The 17,751-nt window shown below is 33.4% G+C and overlaps 2 protein-coding genes across 4 annotated transcripts in view; both read right to left on the bottom strand.

The window, feature by feature from the left end:
• The window catches only part of LOC147070929 (uncharacterized), a 43,874-nt gene extending 32,161 nt beyond the window's left edge, over positions 1-11,713 (bottom strand). For 2 of the 3 annotated variants that reach the window (XM_085949022.1, XM_085949023.1), the window contains exon 1: positions 6,774-7,275. In XM_085949022.1, coding sequence (XP_085805148.1) covers positions 6,774-7,130 — 357 coding nt within the window. In that variant the 5' untranslated portion in view covers positions 7,131-7,275. Of the gene's footprint in view, positions 1-6,773; positions 7,276-11,503 lie in introns of those variants that run through there. The other variant, XM_085949024.1, reaches the window with a different exon arrangement.
• Positions 11,714-14,055: 2,342 nt separating this feature from the next.
• On the bottom strand, positions 14,056-17,162 carry mdu (mitotic spindle positioning protein meduse). The gene is made up of 2 exons (XM_085949025.1): positions 16,896-17,162; positions 14,056-16,586 (listed from the first exon to the last, which is right to left on the bottom strand). The coding sequence occupies exons 1-2, from the start codon at positions 16,917-16,919 to the stop codon at positions 15,720-15,722; spliced, it is 891 nt and encodes a 296-aa protein (XP_085805151.1). The 5' UTR covers positions 16,920-17,162; the 3' UTR covers positions 14,056-15,719.
• Between the last annotated feature and the right edge of the window lie 589 nt (positions 17,163-17,751).

The following is a 17,751-nucleotide window of genomic DNA, read 5'->3' as shown; positions in this document are numbered from 1 at the left end:
TGATTTTGCATGTTTTTTTTTTTATAGAGTTTGTGAAAGACATTGAAGAAAACCTATGCAAATCATTTCATTTGTAACAAATATTATCATCTAAATTTATAAAAAAACTGCAAATATAAAAATGCATAAATTATGTGGAATGTGCATAAACCCAAACTTGAAATTGTCACGACCTTACATAAGGTATTGTTTTATTAATTCAAATTCAAATTTATTTATTTTTTACATTAATTATACTTTTCTTATTATAAATTTAAGACATTCACAGCATGACATTTTGAAAAAACAAAGAAATATATTATGCGGTATTAGAAAAACAGTATAAAGAGTAAATACGTACAAAAATTATAAAGCATAAAGCAAATAATAAAACATGGTAGACTTGTACCAAACCAAAGAATTCACATTATAACGCTGATTTAACTGTAACTATAGAATAATATACAGCGATATAACTCTAGTGAAAGCTTAGACCGCATCAATTATTATACACATACAGTTAAATACACAGTAATTAGATAAACGCTGATAAAAAAGATGTATCATACATAGATAAAATATATTAAGTATTATGTCAACATGGCTGCCAACTTAGAAAAGATTAATTTTCCATAGGTGATAATAATTCAATCACACTAAAATCATTCCAAAATTCCCATCAATTGCTTTTGTAGTAAAAAAATATTAGGAGTTGTTCAATATTACCCGTCAAGCGAATATCTAACTGAAACTATTTGCAAATTGTCTCGGTACCCGGTTGGGAATCACTGGTCTACTCTTTCAAAGATAAAGCGTATTAAGTCAATAGTATTTATTCAATCAGAAGATAAGTGGAAAACAAATTCATACAATTAAATAAAACACATCAGCAAATAACTTAAGTAATTGTTAATCAGTTTTGTTGTTTATAAAAGGTAGATATTTCATGGAAATAATTCAAGTGTTGAAGATAAGAATAGGAAGAAAATTTATTAGAATGTGTTTGATGAGTAACTACTGTGGCTATAACACTTTTACAACATCACATAGACCAGTGATTCGTTCGGGGTATTTGCTTTTCCCTCCACCAACCGCCACGTTTCCACACCCGTTATGCAGACGTAATAAATATTAGGCGCTCAGCAACTAAGCAACTTCCTAAGACCCTGGTTGATGTGCACTAGAATGTGCGTGATTCCTATTTCGATATAATGTGTTACGGTCAATTCTCGATGAGAAAAGACCTTCTCACTCGCCGTAAAATGCCGCAAACTTTATAGAGGTTGAGAAATTTTCCATCGTAGATACCAAGTCGCAATGGCCGACCAGTCGGTCCGACCCTCTAAGAAGTCCAATTGTCTGCAGTCATATAGTTCAAAGTAAAAACAATCGCTGGACAAATTTAGTCATCCAATAATACATAGAAGAGTTATAAAGCCATTAACAGACCGCACCCAAGCCCTCTGATGGGGTGTGGAGCCCACTAATGCGGTTATGCTTGCCGGAGGTGGCCAAGAGGCGGATTTCCACCATCAGTATATAGTAAAAAGTAGGTAGGTAATAAAAAAAGAAAAATATAGGTGAGATTAATAAATGCGAAATTTTATCTTTTCATTATAATTAGATATAGTCGCGGTGATTTCTAGCAGGTATCTAATACAAACTAAGTTTTTCAAAATTTCAAGATATGGTTTTGTCATTTTGCAGAATATTTTGAACGTGCACCTTCTCCGTAAATTTACTGAAGAATGACACTGATGAAGAGTGCCTACTATAATGCATTAGTAATTTCAATTATCTCCTATATATTATTATCCTACAGCTTTCCCGGTGTTTGGCGAGCGATTGTGTGCCTTATTCGTCATGTCCGATGGGTTAAAAAAAATCGGTTCTCGGATCGTTTAAAATAGGTTTTCCATAGTTGACAGCCGTTTGACGAAATTCCACTCGAAGTCGGTGATTTTTATTCATTTCCCGATACATTTTCCAGCGACATGCCACTTTATTGACAACTGATTATGTCGGGAATTTATTTTTTCACAATGTTTGCAACACTCAAACCAACTAACCAAAGATGGCCGCTTTAAATTTAAAATGCGTTTTAACCGATATATACAATCAATTTTCACAAACTAATCATAATAAGATAAACCGATAAACATATTAAAACTGGTTTATTTAAATTTTTATGAATTAAGTTCTTTGTTTTTAGTTAAGTTTCTACACCTCTGACGGAAAGGAAGTCTTTTGACACTGCGTATTTATCACGCTATGTATACTTAACTACATTATTCCAATTTACTCACCACATTTTTACTTATTGGATCCATTCGAGTGCCTATAATTCGAAGTGAGCACAATTTTATAAAACTCAACACAGTCACAAAAAAATCACTTTTACAAACTATCATCCGTCATCGTATCATTACGAATTTTTAGCTGAGATTATTAACGTCTTATAATGATTTTAAAGATGCACATCACTATATAATAACTCACATTTATAGCAAGTACCTATAGATAACTATAATTATTAAAATAAACAATAACATTTATACGAATTCACATTAAAAATGTTTATTTTATTTCACTGCGTTCGCGCACGTATCATCATTTCAACGCAAAGAATAATATTTCAAAATTTGATGTCACTTTTGTTTTTCTTTTGCAAGGTTGTTGAATGAATTTTTTTTTGAACCAATGAAACTTATATACATTTAATTAGCTCATTATAACCCAAAAATATTTAAAAGGTATCAACTAGTGTTGCCAACTAAAATTTTCAAAGTTCAGTAGATTTTTTGATTTTTTCTTCAAAATAGTAGATTGACAAAAATGTACGAAATTCAACGATTGTGTTTGGTGAAAGCGTGCATATTGACATAATCTCACAAGTGTCTTCTCATAATCATAATTTCTTCTTTTCCTGACAAAAATTTCAGTAGATCTACTGAAATTTCAGTAGTCATGGCAACACTGACTATGCGATCAACGGATCAACCATAAAATATTATTTCAAAATTTGATAACGTAACATTTTTTCTATGGCTGTCAAATGATAATTTTTTAAACCAATGAAGCTTATATACATTCAATTAGCTCATATAACCCAAAAATATTTAAAAGGTATTCAACAATAATTGGTGTTATACATATTATTTTAATCATTATCAACCAGGATCAATCCACTGCTGGATAAAGGCCTCCCTAGCCTGATTCTATTCCTTTCTGTCATTTGAATTCCTGTATTTATCAAAATCGGTGATATTATATTTATCCTCATATTCATATCTTCATCATAATCATCGACCTGAACCAATCCACTGCTGGATAAAGGCCTCCCTACCCTGATTCTACTCCTTTCTGTCATTTGAATTGCTGTATTTATCAAAATCGGTGATATTATATTTATCTACATATTCGTATCGTTATCATCATCATCATCAACTAGGATCAATCCACTGCTGGATGAAGGGTTCCGCAACCTGATTCTACTACTAGCAGTTAAACGAATTTGTGATACTATACCTATTTATATCATCCTTATCAACATCAACCTGAACCAATCCACTGTTGGATTAAGGCCTCCCTAGCCTGATTCTATTCCTTTCTGCATTTTAATTGCTGTATTTATCAAAATCGGTGATATTATATTTATCTACATATTCATATTTTCATTATCATCATCGACCTGAACCAATCCACTGCTGGATAAAGGCCTCTCTAGCCTGATTCTACTCCTTTCTGTCTTTTGAATTGCTGTATTTATCAAAATCGGTGAAATTATATTTATCTACATATTCATATCGTTATCATCATCATCATCAACTAGGATCAATCCACTGCTGGATGAAGGGTTCCCTAGCCTGATTCTATTCCTTTCTGTCATTTGAATTGCTGTATTTATCAAAATCGGTGATATTATATTTATCTACATCCACGGTGGCCGCGCGGCATAAGCGTTGGACTATAAAGCCGTGGGTCCCAGGTTCGAATCCTGGGTCTGGCAAGTACACATATTGTTTTTCAATTTGTGTTTGTCAGGGTATGGACCTAATAGGTTGAGCAAGTGGCTGACATCCATTTCTCGTAAAAAACAAAAATCTGTCAATACAAACCTCCACTCTGTGGAGGCCCATATGATCCTATCAGGATCGGACATGGTCGAAAAAAAAAAAAAAAAAAAAAAATAATATTGTCATCATCACCATCGACCTGATCCAATCCACTGCTGGATAAACGCCTCCCTACCCATATTCTACTCCTTTCTGTTATTTGAATTGCTGTATTTATCAAAATTGGTGATATTATATTTATCTACATACTCATATCGTTATCATCATCATCATCAACTAGGATCAATCCACTGCTGGATGAAGGATTCCGCAACCTCATTCTACTACTATCAGCGAAATGTCAAACTGTCTGACGTGAATAAAGAACCCATCCCGAAGGGAAACCTATGGCGCCATCTATGCATACTTCACAATTATATTAAAATCCAACACCGCCAAGCCGTCTGCAAGACCTAGCGAGACAGACTGGCGACAATGAGGTGACCTCATTGTCGTTTTAGTGATTACGGCAGATTTTGCCAACTGACAATGTTCGTTTAAAGCTTCAAAATGTGCTACGGGATGGGAGCATCAGTCTCATAACATTTTAAACACCAAGAACAACGACATTACACACTTTTTTCCCGTAGCGACAGCCCGTGACAGTAGGCAACATGCACCTCAATTTGGGTCGCGCTTAAGTGTCACAAAATGTCCGATATATGTCAATGCTATTCACATGACTAATAAAAGTGGAATTGTGGAATGCAGTAGCACTCTAAGCTTTAAATAGCTATTGGGCACTTTAAAGTTTGACATACCCGAGTGGTACTTCCGATATTATCACTTGATAAAGTGGAAACTTTGTTATCCACTCACAGAGCAATATGTCCAGCCCATTTGCCATTCATCAAAGAGTGCCCTTATCTAACATTTATTATAATATATAATTATTATATTACCGTATAACAATTTTATAACAAAACCATTATAATGGAGTTCTACACCATAAACGCCTCAGTATACATCAGTATCGCTCTAACTATACAGCAGCTGGTAACACACAATGCCCCACAGCATCTGACACGGAGGCCAACAGACCTTTGGGCAATTTAATATATATAACGAAGAAGTATTCGGCTCTAGACCAACTTCTACATCAAGTCTCCTACGTCACAGCGCTTCATATGCTAACACTGTTATGTCATGTGGTTTATGGACGCTGATATTATTATGTCACATGCACTTTGCGCGTTGACATGTCATAGCTGATACTCCATCTGGCACTATTGGGAGGAGTTAAAAGCTTTCTTTCCTGTTTCTCCTCCTCACAATACTTCTACACCCAAAAGAATGCTCTTTGTCTGCTTCCGCAAAGGTTTAGGCATTGTAATGTAAATAAAACTCCACGCGATAACGAACACATTGAATTATTGGCGCGGGGAATGTAAAGAATACAAGGAAAGTAAATGCGGGGGGAAGGTTTTAGTTCTAGAAACGACCGTAGTGGTGTAGAAGACTTGATATTGAAGTCACAATGTACAACAAGCGGGAGTCTTAGTTACTAGATTTTTGGTTGTATAACGTTTGAATGACAATTCTTCGATGTTTTAGTGTGGTTGATTCATTGTCGTACAAAAATATAATCCGTGCATTGGCGCATTGAAATATTGCAGCTATAAACAGTTACTTATAGCCGCCATCTTTAACAGCTGCTTTGACATTCATTTATTTAACATATGAAATATGCGATTTTTGTGATTGTTTATCTAGATATTATCTTAAACATGACGCTTTCATTATCTTTCTACACATGAAATATGTACAATAATTAACTATTCTGTAACAGGCAGTAAGTTATAGCCACATTTAAATTATGATGTCAACGTTTTGGTTTCAGTACAAGTCGCCCATGTTTAATGTTCAAAATAGTCAACATATTAGATAGTAATAAATAAGATATTATCATCCATTCATACCAAACTCAAGTTTCAAGGTTTTTCTTAGTAACATCTGCACATTTAATAATTTATGATATCTTTGAGAGGAGGAAGTATTGAGAAGAATCTTTAAGGCTGTTCAAGAAGATGGCATTTGGAGGTCAAGCTATAATGAGGAGCTGTACACACCACTTTATGGGGGCGAAAAGATCACATGGCATATGTAAATGCAGACTGCGCTGGATCAGCCACGTGCATAGAATGCAAGCAAGGCGGACTATGTATGCAACCCCCGAAAGCAAGAGAAAACCTGTACGGCCGAAACTGCGATGGCTGGACTGCGCTACATGAGATTTAAAAATGCCTGGTCAAAGCAACTGGAGAGTCTCGGCGCTGGAGTTTTTAAAGGAGGCCAAGAATTGTGCTATAAACGACCATGTACTTGTAGCTAATACTAATAACTGATAAATGTTAAGGTAATTGTGACGCAGATGCCGCCACGAGCTTTTATAATTTTTTTTTAACGAAATTATAATAAATACTTTTTTCTGTCGGCGCATAGGCTTTTCAATCCAATAATGGTTAATTTAAAATTTGAAATTTTCATACATTTTGATGAATCATTATCAGTATTATCACAAACTAAGATTATTGGTAATATTACATTGGGGTAATTAATTAAAAGGTAGGCAGTGATTGTGTTAATGTTCATTTTTAATAGATTTCTAATCCCCCGAATATTGGTAAATGATAAGATAAAACACTACAAAAACATGTACATAAATGGCAAAAGACTTACGTCAATCATATAGGTCGAGTCTGAAGGAGCACCGATGTCAGTTGCAGGTTGGGGATGGTTAAAAGTTGCGTCCCAATTGTCAGGGCGACAATCGACATAATCGTTTCTGTTGTTTGATCGATTGCCGGTGAAGCCTTCCATCTCCGGACTGAAATTACGCCGCTTGCGATCCTGTCCGTCCATTCTGGATTCTTTACCATCGAGAGTTGTTATTGAAAACTCAAAGGATGACCGCTTTTGTAGGTCGGATGGTGAACCGCCGTCGATCGTTTTATCTGAATACGCCGCAACCAAAAATCCGAATTTATCGTACTGCTTTCTTTTGGCCTGCTCTGAAGAATTGGCATTAGATGACATTTCTAGTCCTTCAGGACTTTAATGTTCAATAATGGCGACTGTAACACTATAATATTGTCAAATTAGAATAGACTACCAAAATTGACAGACAAATAATAAAAATGTCACATCGTTTGTTCGCTTGGCATTTCAGTTTTTCGGCAACACATTTTTCATTCGACTATGTTCCTAAATGCAACAAAGAAAACCTCTTTGATATGAATATTTATAGAGATAGGTAATAGGGATAACATCAACTGGTTTTTGAACGATATTCTTTTTCTGATTTTATTAATTTAACTTGAAAGTTTAAAAATAATAAGTTTCAGTAGGTATTACCTATTTCCTAAAAGCGCGTTGACACGGTCCAAGTACCTACATTTGGACCGACTGCCATCCAAATGCACTCGTATGAGACATCTTCATTCTAATTAATATCCCTGTGGTTGTCGGCGAAAACACCAATGAGGTACATAGACACTTAACTAGTTATAAGTGTCATAAACGTAATCCGATCCCGGCGGCATCCTGCCCGGTCGGATTTTATTGCTTAGGGTCGAAAATATTTTTAAACAATCGACACATTAACAGTTTTAAGAAAATTTTTGACGATATTTTTGCTCAAGTGAATAAATGTATGGAATAAATCATAAACTAAAATGTCAATGAATGTTGCCTCCAAGGCCTGAACAAAAACGATGCATGAGTGCGAGTGAGAAAGTATTCGGCACCCTTACAATCTCTGCGACACGCGCTAGAGTAAGATAAAAGGTCTACTAGCTACAAGCCAGTTTCCAAAAGTATCGCCATCAAATCGGGGCGAAACGCTTCACATAGCGTCGATAACTTGCGAGCTCGTGTTGCTAAAATTGATATTTTTTGTGTTAAACATAAAGTCAGTGGTAAATATTTTTGGTTAATTAAGTAGAAAAGATGGTTCTGTGCGTTGTCTTAAAATGTGGTAGCCGTACTGATAAGCAAGAAGATGGTATTACGTTTCATAAGTAAGTTGATACATGTTCGTGATAATTTATTTGTATTTTGTTATATATTTTAATATCAGTGACCTAGTGTTTCTTTAAAATAACTTAAATTATGGATATCTTTATCTAATGGTTGCATTTTGACCGCTTAAAAATACAATATAACGTAAAAAAATAGAAAATTATATTTTAATTCTGAGCGTCTAGTGCGAGCACTTTGGGCGAGCACTACCGAAATGGTCTATGGTCTCGAACATTTGTAGACGAATGCGTTCGCTCGCTCACAAACCGAACGCAAGGCACGCGGCTTCATTTAGCAATGCAACGGGTGGCGTCTATATGTATCTATAGTCTAAGGTTGCCTCATTACATCCGAGATCTCACTATTTCCGTGACGGTAATAACCGAGTTCGACTGTATGTACAAGTAGGTACTGTGACCTCACCAGGATGAGAAGCCACTGTCTTACGCATTGGGCTACATTGTTTTCCTAATGGATAAAACAGAAGTTACTTACTAATTTTATTCAACGAACATGCTGCGATTTTGCAGCGCTGTATTTAGTATAATGGACAGTGAAGTAAGAAGAGTCTGGGTAGTAAATAGGGATGTCAAAAAAATATCTATACCTTTTCTTATGCTATGATACTTTTTTATGATTTTCTTTAATTTGAAGTAGACATAAAAAATCTCTCATGGAAAAAAGGATCATTTGATATTTATAAATGCAAGCATAGATACTTTCCTTACTCACATTAGTATCAATACAATATACTTTCTTTCAATACAACACCGATATCAGTATTGATATTTTTTATTCAATATGCTGTCTCTATATACATGTGGAAGACCAGCAGGGTTCACAATGCCAAATTAGCGTTTTTCTTGCCAGATCTCTAGCATTTTTGAGTAGACATCTAGTTTGCAAAATATGCATCTGGCGCGCGGCATTAAATCTAGAGTTTTTTTGACACCGCAAATAGCTTAAAACTTCTCATAATAAAGATAGAATTCAACATCAGAATTGCTTGAAAATCACTATTCTGGATTTTGTAACCAATTTATAAATAAACTAATTATTAGGTACATAAAAAATGATGACTAAATTTCTTACCTGCGATCACTTTTCATTTTAATTAATTATTTTTATTAGATTTAAAACAAGAAATTCTTCTTCAATCTTTGATCTTGGAGAAACAATGATAGGTATTGATTATGACATAGTTAAAAAAATGATTTGCTCTGCAATCAAGCTAGATTTTGTTACCCTATCTGGCATATTTTTGTGAATGGCAGTTGCCAACAATGAACAGGGTGTCTATAATTATCTAATTTTTATCAAGCTTACGTGATAAAGTGTCCACCTATTTATTTTATTAGCAAAAGTAATATGACGTGTCAATTAATATGACGTATGAGTGTGGATACACCGCATTCACCTGAACATATATTATATTTCAAGGGTAAAACAAAGTGTGTTATCAGTAATATATAAATAAAAGCAGTATGAAATAAGTCCTTTGGATCAATATCCAAAAATATATGATAGACAGGTGGCGGTACAGCAAATGAAACGACAGGAAAAACAATTTACAAAGTTTATTACTAACATTTTAATAAATAAATCTATAAAAATACTTCTTTCAGTAATGACCTCCATAATATATTTTAGTATAAATTGGTACATGAAAAAATTTCAACAGTAAATTATTGTAAAACAATGCTAAACAGAACATTGCTTTAAATATATGATTTTGTATTTGCAGATTATAATATTATATAATATTTACCAACAAATTTATTAATTAATGATCGTTTGTATTGGTGACTTTAAAATACATGTGATTATAAGGTCACTTCAGAGAAGGGAGGCAGTTTGCCCTGGACCTCAACTTATTTACAATGCATTTAATGAACGTCATTGTTTTACAAATGTCGATTAACACATATGCAGTGTTTAATAATTATTATTGCACTTTGATTTTTTCTATGTCAAGAGTGTGAGACATATAATTTAGCGTAGAGCGTACCTACCTACCCACTGAGGATAGAAAATCAACAATTAGCCAGGAGTGACTAAAAAGACTGGAGAAATTACACAATACTTTTGTTTATTCCGAATAATTCGTGAACAACTTTTGATGAATAATTATTGATGTCTTTAATTGTATTAACTGCAAATTCATGGTGGAAATGCATTGTATTAATAATTTTAATAAAACACAATTTTTTGTACTGAACCTCAGAGGTTGAAAATGTCCCTCTGAGCTGGACGAAACCGGTACAATTATTTAATATAACAAAGTGGATTCGGTGCAAAAACTGTGTTTATTGTATCTGAGCCAATAATATTAAATACTGTGAATAAAAACTAGCATTTCTGGTAGTTTTGGATTTTGTAGGTGTGGGCCTTAAAACAATCGGCTGCCCCGTGTAGTCTTCTTATCCGTAGATATTCAAAGGAAACGATAATCATTGTCTGAGATCCAGTGGCAATTTTAGGTAACTACGTGGAAGCTTGAGGCGTTGACATGTTTGAAGAAGAAATATTGTCTACACCATAAACTGCCATTGAGTATTATCATACAGCGAGTTATATTTCGAGGATTTTACACTTTGATAGATTTTATGCACAGATTTCAATACTTTTTGATAAAGTGACTGACTCATCTGTTTTATAGAAAACCACTACTGCTCAAGTTGTCTTTTTTGATGCATGATTATTCTAAATCACCAACACAAACACATATTTTACCGATATTTCTATATAAATTGGGATACATCAAAATGTAACAGTCTTTTTAGTATGGACAAAACCAATACGAGGCTTTAATAATCTCAACATATAGTGATTGAGGAGCGTGGTAGAAGAGAGTTATAAGTACTAAAGTACTTTGAGAACACTGGGTTAATCCAGCCAGCGGTATATCATGTAGTCATCAGATTCAGATGATTTTTGGTGACATGGTAAAGAATGAAGCGATTATTCTAAAACACATTGTCACAGCATAACATCCCAATTTTACTTAGGCGCCTCTTCTATCTACCTCCTCAATTATTAATGATAATAATAAAAGAAATGATGAAACGTTTTCTATCTAAAAGTCTTTATATACCATTCCTTGTTCATAGATAATATAAAGGTATTTATGAATCGCAGATATTTTTAAGGCCTTTTTAAAACTATTTTACATTAAAAATAAATATTTTGCATTGTGGATATTTTGATTTTTATTTTCTGCTCTAGGTCAGTATAACTACTAATCATATGAATTAATTTTTATCACCGAGTAAGCCTTACAAGACTTAGGCCGGGATGCATAGAATGTCACTAATTAGCCGTTTTCAAGGAAATAGTGTTTAATATATAACAAATGTGCGTATTCTAGTTGCGTACAAAAGTATACAAACGATATTGGTAGATAGTCTGCAAATTTGACAGCTGTTTTATTTTAAACAAAAATTAAATAAACAATTTTTAATGTTCCGACTTTCCAACAAATGACAATCATTTTGAGAATCGATTACACATGCAAACAAGAAAGACTAGCAGTATTAAATTCTGATTATATTACTTTCACTGTTGAAATCCACTATGTTAACAGATGCCATCTTACATACGAATTTCATTGACATGTCAATAAAAAAATAAATGAATGACAATGTAGGTAAGTATACATTGTCTGTGATGCTTCCACTTATTCAATTATTCACTGATAAAACAACCATTTCATATTATTTAAAGCTTATATTAATTATTGATTTATAGTTATTATTCAATTTAGACTGTGCAGTATTATTGATACCAATTAAAAAAATATTTTAATAATCATTGGGTACCTACCTATTTGGAATATAAAAAATGGCAACAATTTTGATTTTGGAACGCGACATTGCCATTCTAGTTAAATTTTTGCACCTGTCATTCTATTTTGGTACACGCATGGCTTTCGACAAAATTTTAATTTAACGTAACGTCGACATTCTATGCTTCTCGGCTATACACTAATAAATATTATGGAACATGAATTCATACTATTATATTATTAACATACATTTCTAATAAGGCAATGTAAACACATATGGGCAATTTTTTGGTCTCTTTATACTTATTTTAAATTACAATAAATATTTGCTGACATGTGAACATTACCATATGTAATAAATTAAATATTCATTATAAATTAGTCAGAAAGGGCAAGTAAATATTGACTTTGTCTATGAATTTGAAGCACCTGTATAATTTGAATTATTATTAAAAGAAAATAATGTTAGACCGACACCGTTAAATTTTCTACATTTCAAAATACCTTGATGTGTTTTTAATATTCCACTCTAGTTTTACGCGGTAATGGTTAACAATATTACTAATTACATTCACCCTAAAACAAATGGCAAGCCCTCACTATACTTAAATTATTATAACAATCAATAAATATTAGTAGATTAGTATCAACTCTAGAATTTTATTTAAAAATAGTTGGTATCCACAGTTAGTGAGTATACCTAATAGCTAACCGGCATTGGTGTGCAGTGACTTTAGTTTTGGGGATGCTGTTGATGATTATATATTTACTGCTACTGGCAGGCAATCAATTAAGTAGTTATAATGTGGAGTAGTTAATTTAATAATCTAGATGCTTTATAAAACAATGGAGCAATTCATACATAATAACATTATATAGAACTCTATCATGTACTTCTACGGATGCTCCACGTATACAGCATATATGGACCAGTGTCACTCATAATTTTAGTGACAGTAAATCAAAATATAATGTAATGATTACACATTAGTCATTATGAATATCAGAATTTTCATAATTGTGTTGGTTTAATGTAATTGATCTATCTTTAATGCTCGGTAATGAAATATCCAGGTGTGGTTTATCCATAGGCACTAGCTTTATAGCATTGCCAATCTAAAGCATATTTTGTTAACTTGCATAATGATTGTAAATAAATAGCTGGGATATGCAAGCAGGAACAAAATGTGACCACGATAAAACTCAAATCCACAATGGAACTGCAAGTTAGCCACCTCAATAGTTCACTATGATAAAATGGTGCTAGCAATGTAAGCGCTTATTAGGCAAAGCTATGGTTTTCACTAAAAATTCTCACTGTGAAGTTTACAGTACCATCCACTAAGACAGTTATCTGTTTTTGTTGTAGGCCTAAGATAGACACGACCAAATGTGACTGAGTGTCTCCACCAGGGGCAGCTACAAGTCACATGTAGCTGCAGCCCTCATGTTCGCCGCTCTTCTCACAGCGATGAGTGTTTAGGCGCGGTGGAGCTGCGAACTAAATAACTAAAGTAGCAAGATGCACATGTTCATTATAACGATACTGTGTGTGCGAACGTCACAGTCAAACAATACGATAAATGGGTCCATAAGCATGTGGCAACCACAGGTGGCTGTACCTAGTGGTCATGTGTGCACATGGCCTTAGTGGTTGGGACAGAAATTTATAAGTATAACACATATTTAAATAAATAGGTTTTTCTACATATTTACGGACTTAACATCATGGAATTATTAACAGTGCAGCACCGATGTTTTTTTAACATAAGCAGTCACTAGGAAAGTCAAATAAAATGGCTGGTATCAAACATTGTATGTACCTACTCATTTCTAATTAAAGGGGCTATAATTGTTACATCGATGGATCCGTATCTTGAATAAATACTTCCATGGATATTAAAAATATTATATTCATCTGATTTTACGAGTAGTTTGACAAAATGATTGGGCCAAGTGTTTATAACAGCAAAATAATCAATAGGTACTGTAACTTAATTTATCAAACAAGCTGTAAAATTAATAACGTGCTGCACGACATGTTCATAAAAGTATGAAAATGAATTGCTATAAATGTAAAAATTTCGCTAATATAAAATTTCTTCTATGTTCATATTAAGTAATTTTATCTAATACTTAAGAATTGAAACGAGATAATATAATGTACTGATGTATGATAATATGATCATAATCTCATCGCCTTTAGTGAATGTTATATTTCTTCATTTACAATAATTTTGTTTATACACTAAAAGTTAACTTAAAAAGCAATCGAATAAGTTATTAATAAGTACATATTTTTACAAATAATTTAGGATGTCTGTTTTCTTATGAAATTGAATTGATAAAAACGAGGACTTAGAAATAGTTAATAACAAGGATATATTATAATAGCCTTTGAAAATTTAATTTTCAAATTTTAAATCACCGCACAATACGGCTATTCAATGAATGACTAAAGTAATAGATAAGATATACACATAAATACAAAGTTCGCTATACAATGTTCTACAGTGCTTAATATTTTGATAGGTATTTATTTATCTGTGAAATTATAATAAATAATGTGCAACACACATTGCATAACAATATATGAATGGGCTTGTTCATTAGTTGCATATGGATTAAGTATTCTTTTTCATTAAATCTTTTATAATGTACAATACAAATTACAAATAGGTAAGTAGGTAGGTATATTGGATTAGTAAATTTCATACTATGTGAGGTATGTAATATAAAAATAATTTCACTGGGTACCTACATAAGTATTATAGTCTGATAAAAGTGAGTCAGTATTAGCTGATAATATTATAGATTTGTTGCCAATTGTACTTTTTTTCCTCCATTATCAATGCAAAAGTGGATAATTATTTATAATGGACGTTAGATAAACGCAGTTACAATAATTATTACTGATTGCTTGAATTTAGATTAATGCAATTATTATAAGAAAGTGACATTTATTACATACTCAATTCATTTGGTTTACAAAATAATGTCTGTTATAATATTCTAAGGTTCTTTTGTAATTGGTGCATGCCTAACCAAGAAAAAAATATGATATCCATGGGTTAACAACTTCCTAAATCTACCCCCAGTATGAACAGTATAAAAAAAACAATTCTCGACAACCGTAGATTTGCCAACCACAAGTTTGTAAGACAATTGACTGCTTAATAAAAAAAAAATCAAAGCAAATTTCATAAATAATCAACACTGGATGCCAAGATTGGGAATTTACAGTTGCAGAAAATTGGAAACCGAACTGTGATCCAGTTTACAACAATGGTTCTTTACAAAGTTATGTAAATTTAATTATGAGATATCTGGGTGATGACAAAAGTACATATACATACACTGTGTTAAAGGGGTCGTTGACCCGCTACTATTTTTTCTGTTGATTCTAAGAAAATAAATAACACATAATTAAATTTTGACAACACTGAAATGCAAATGACATACAATATGTCAACGGTTGATGTATTGCATAGATTATTAGGTAGAAAAATAACAATATGTTGACGAGAATTAGACGATGACCACATTTCTATTGCACACACTTGCAGTTGAAAAATAAATCCAACGTAGGTATTATACCGACTAGAAATGCATTAAAAACATTTTAGCCGTTCACAGAATCTATCTGCAACCAAAATCCATAAATAAAAAACACAACATAAACAGCCGCCATGCGATGATAGCGATGAATCAAAACTGGACGGTACACATGAAGCAAAATTAAATACGATCTGTACGTTAATGTATTATCTTACTTCAAATATTATAAAGCTTTGGAACATTGTAGAACTGGAATATTAAATTTAAGCGGCTCCAGACTCCTGCTTTTGTTGAATTAACGATTCCCATTTTGCTATCAACTTTGTGGAGCTGGGAGCTAAAGCTTCTTCATCAGGACCCAAATCGCACAATTGAGCTAAAGACTTAGCAGGTTTTAACGATCCATATGATTCAGGTCCAGACGCTCCGACGGGAGGGGACGGAGACCGTCCTTCTCCTAACGCTTCATACAGCTCACCGATTGACTTTGCCACTCTCAACTTTCCGGGCATCGGAATATCATCGTCAGATTCTTGGTCACTTTCCTTATCGCTCAAATCCAATGAATTGAAGTCTAGCTGGTACGAAGACAGACTCCGTTTTCGCTGTCGCTTCAGTTCCGATTCTCTGTCCTTGAGGTCTTTAAGTTCTTTTTGAATTTTTTCTTCCACCGGTACGAAACCTTTTCGAATAGGTTTTCCTTCTTGCTGTTTGGGCACGACTGCAGGAGTTATTCCAGGTGAAGACATGAACATTTTATTGGATATCGGTGAAGATCCGCCGGTTGCGATGGAAGACATCGACAGACGACCTTTCGACGCTATAAACCTTTGCATGATTCCTTTCTGGGTTGAGTGCGGCTTGTATCTTCTGCTGATTCCGTTTGTTGACGTAGATTCTGCTTTTGGAGAGGATCCTAACAGATGGTTTTGAGATACAGCTCGCGATAAAGTTTTCGGAGGACTCTCGTCTTCCGATCCGTTGGATCCATTCGTGTGATTGTAAGAAATATGCGATTCGGAAACATGTCTATTGTAAGTTGGGTGAACTTTTCTGAACTCGTTCTCTCTTTCCGTCACTTCGATAATTTCTCGTTGGATTCTAGTAAGAGGGTCATCCTTTATATTTGACTGGAAAGGAAAAAAATGTTAATTTTAGTATTATGTTAAATAAACAATCTCTCACTTTCAGTCGGTAATGAAATGCGGAACGCGATATACGGTTAAAAAGAAAACTTTTAAAAAGTTATTCATGTAAATCATTACGCCCGAATTTGCCTACTGATAAAAATGAACGTACATTTTTCAGATTATTATCTTAATCCGAATGAACCGTAAGTAGATCAGAGAATGCTGTTTGAACAATGGTATGTTTGAAATTAGCACGCTACCTATGATTGTAAATTGTAAAAAAGTAATAATTCCGCTGTGCGTACGTACCTGTTCCATTTCGATATTTCTCATTGGAGCTGAGTTTGCGAAAGTTTAACCTTTATTACGTGAATCCCATAAGAGAACTTTATCACTGGAAAGTAACACCGACACCGAGTAAAGATTCGAGATAACGCTATAATGCCGTCACAGAGCATTCGCAGTTCGCACACCTGTTGTAATTGCCGCTTGCCGCAGAAATACTGTTTCCATAGACTGTTTCTCTGCTCTGTTCTACCGTCTGCGGTGTTGTTATGGCTTTGTTTGAACGCGTGTGAGTGAAATAGCCTATCTTGACGTATTTGAATATGAGCGAGAGGTCGGAGATAGTAAATAATACTGCTGTCAGCTCGGCACCAGGTGTTCATACCTTACCTGTATTTTTCATTAATGACAATGACCATAATTCAATGACCGACAATAATATCAAATTTATAGCGCATTAGAAACGGCGCCCGCAACGTACAAAACAAATAATGCCTATTGTAAATGTATGCAATTTGAACTGAATTTGTTTGAGGATTTTAAAAATAAAACCGCGAAAATAGTAATTACATAACCAAAATTATTTGCACTTACTTTTTCAGTTATAATTTAATAAAAAAATCACAAACCAGCAGATTCTGTTTTGAATATTAATGCTATTAAGGCGCCATTACTAGTCTTGCTGATAATTTGTTTTCTTTTCGTTTCACACACGCAAAAACAAAACAAATTAATGTTTTACAATGTACAGTAATTAGTTTTTTTTAAGGTAGATTTAAAATTTCAATAATTATGGCACTACTAAAAAACAGGGTATAGAAAATAACGAATAAAATACCTAGGTACCTATTGATATTTTATAAATTAAATTTTAATTTTG

Source organism: Rhyacophila brunnea, unplaced genomic scaffold, assembly GCF_057557595.1.
Source record: "Rhyacophila brunnea isolate RB1 unplaced genomic scaffold, BYU_Rbru_1.0 scaffold_21, whole genome shotgun sequence".
In the NCBI taxonomy this organism is placed as follows: domain Eukaryota; kingdom Metazoa; phylum Arthropoda; class Insecta; order Trichoptera; family Rhyacophilidae; genus Rhyacophila; species Rhyacophila brunnea.
This window is presented reverse-complemented; position numbering and strand designations above follow the sequence as displayed.

What these genes read in the sequence shown, in the direction of transcription:
- mdu (XM_085949025.1), bottom strand. Translation starts at nt 16,919, where the DNA reads ATGAGAAATATCGAAATGGAACAG. An exon ending in GAAATATCGAAATGGAACAG is followed by an intron (nt 16,587 to 16,895) that starts GTACGTACGCAC and finishes TTTCCTTTCCAG; the next exon opens with TCAAATATAAAGGATGACCC.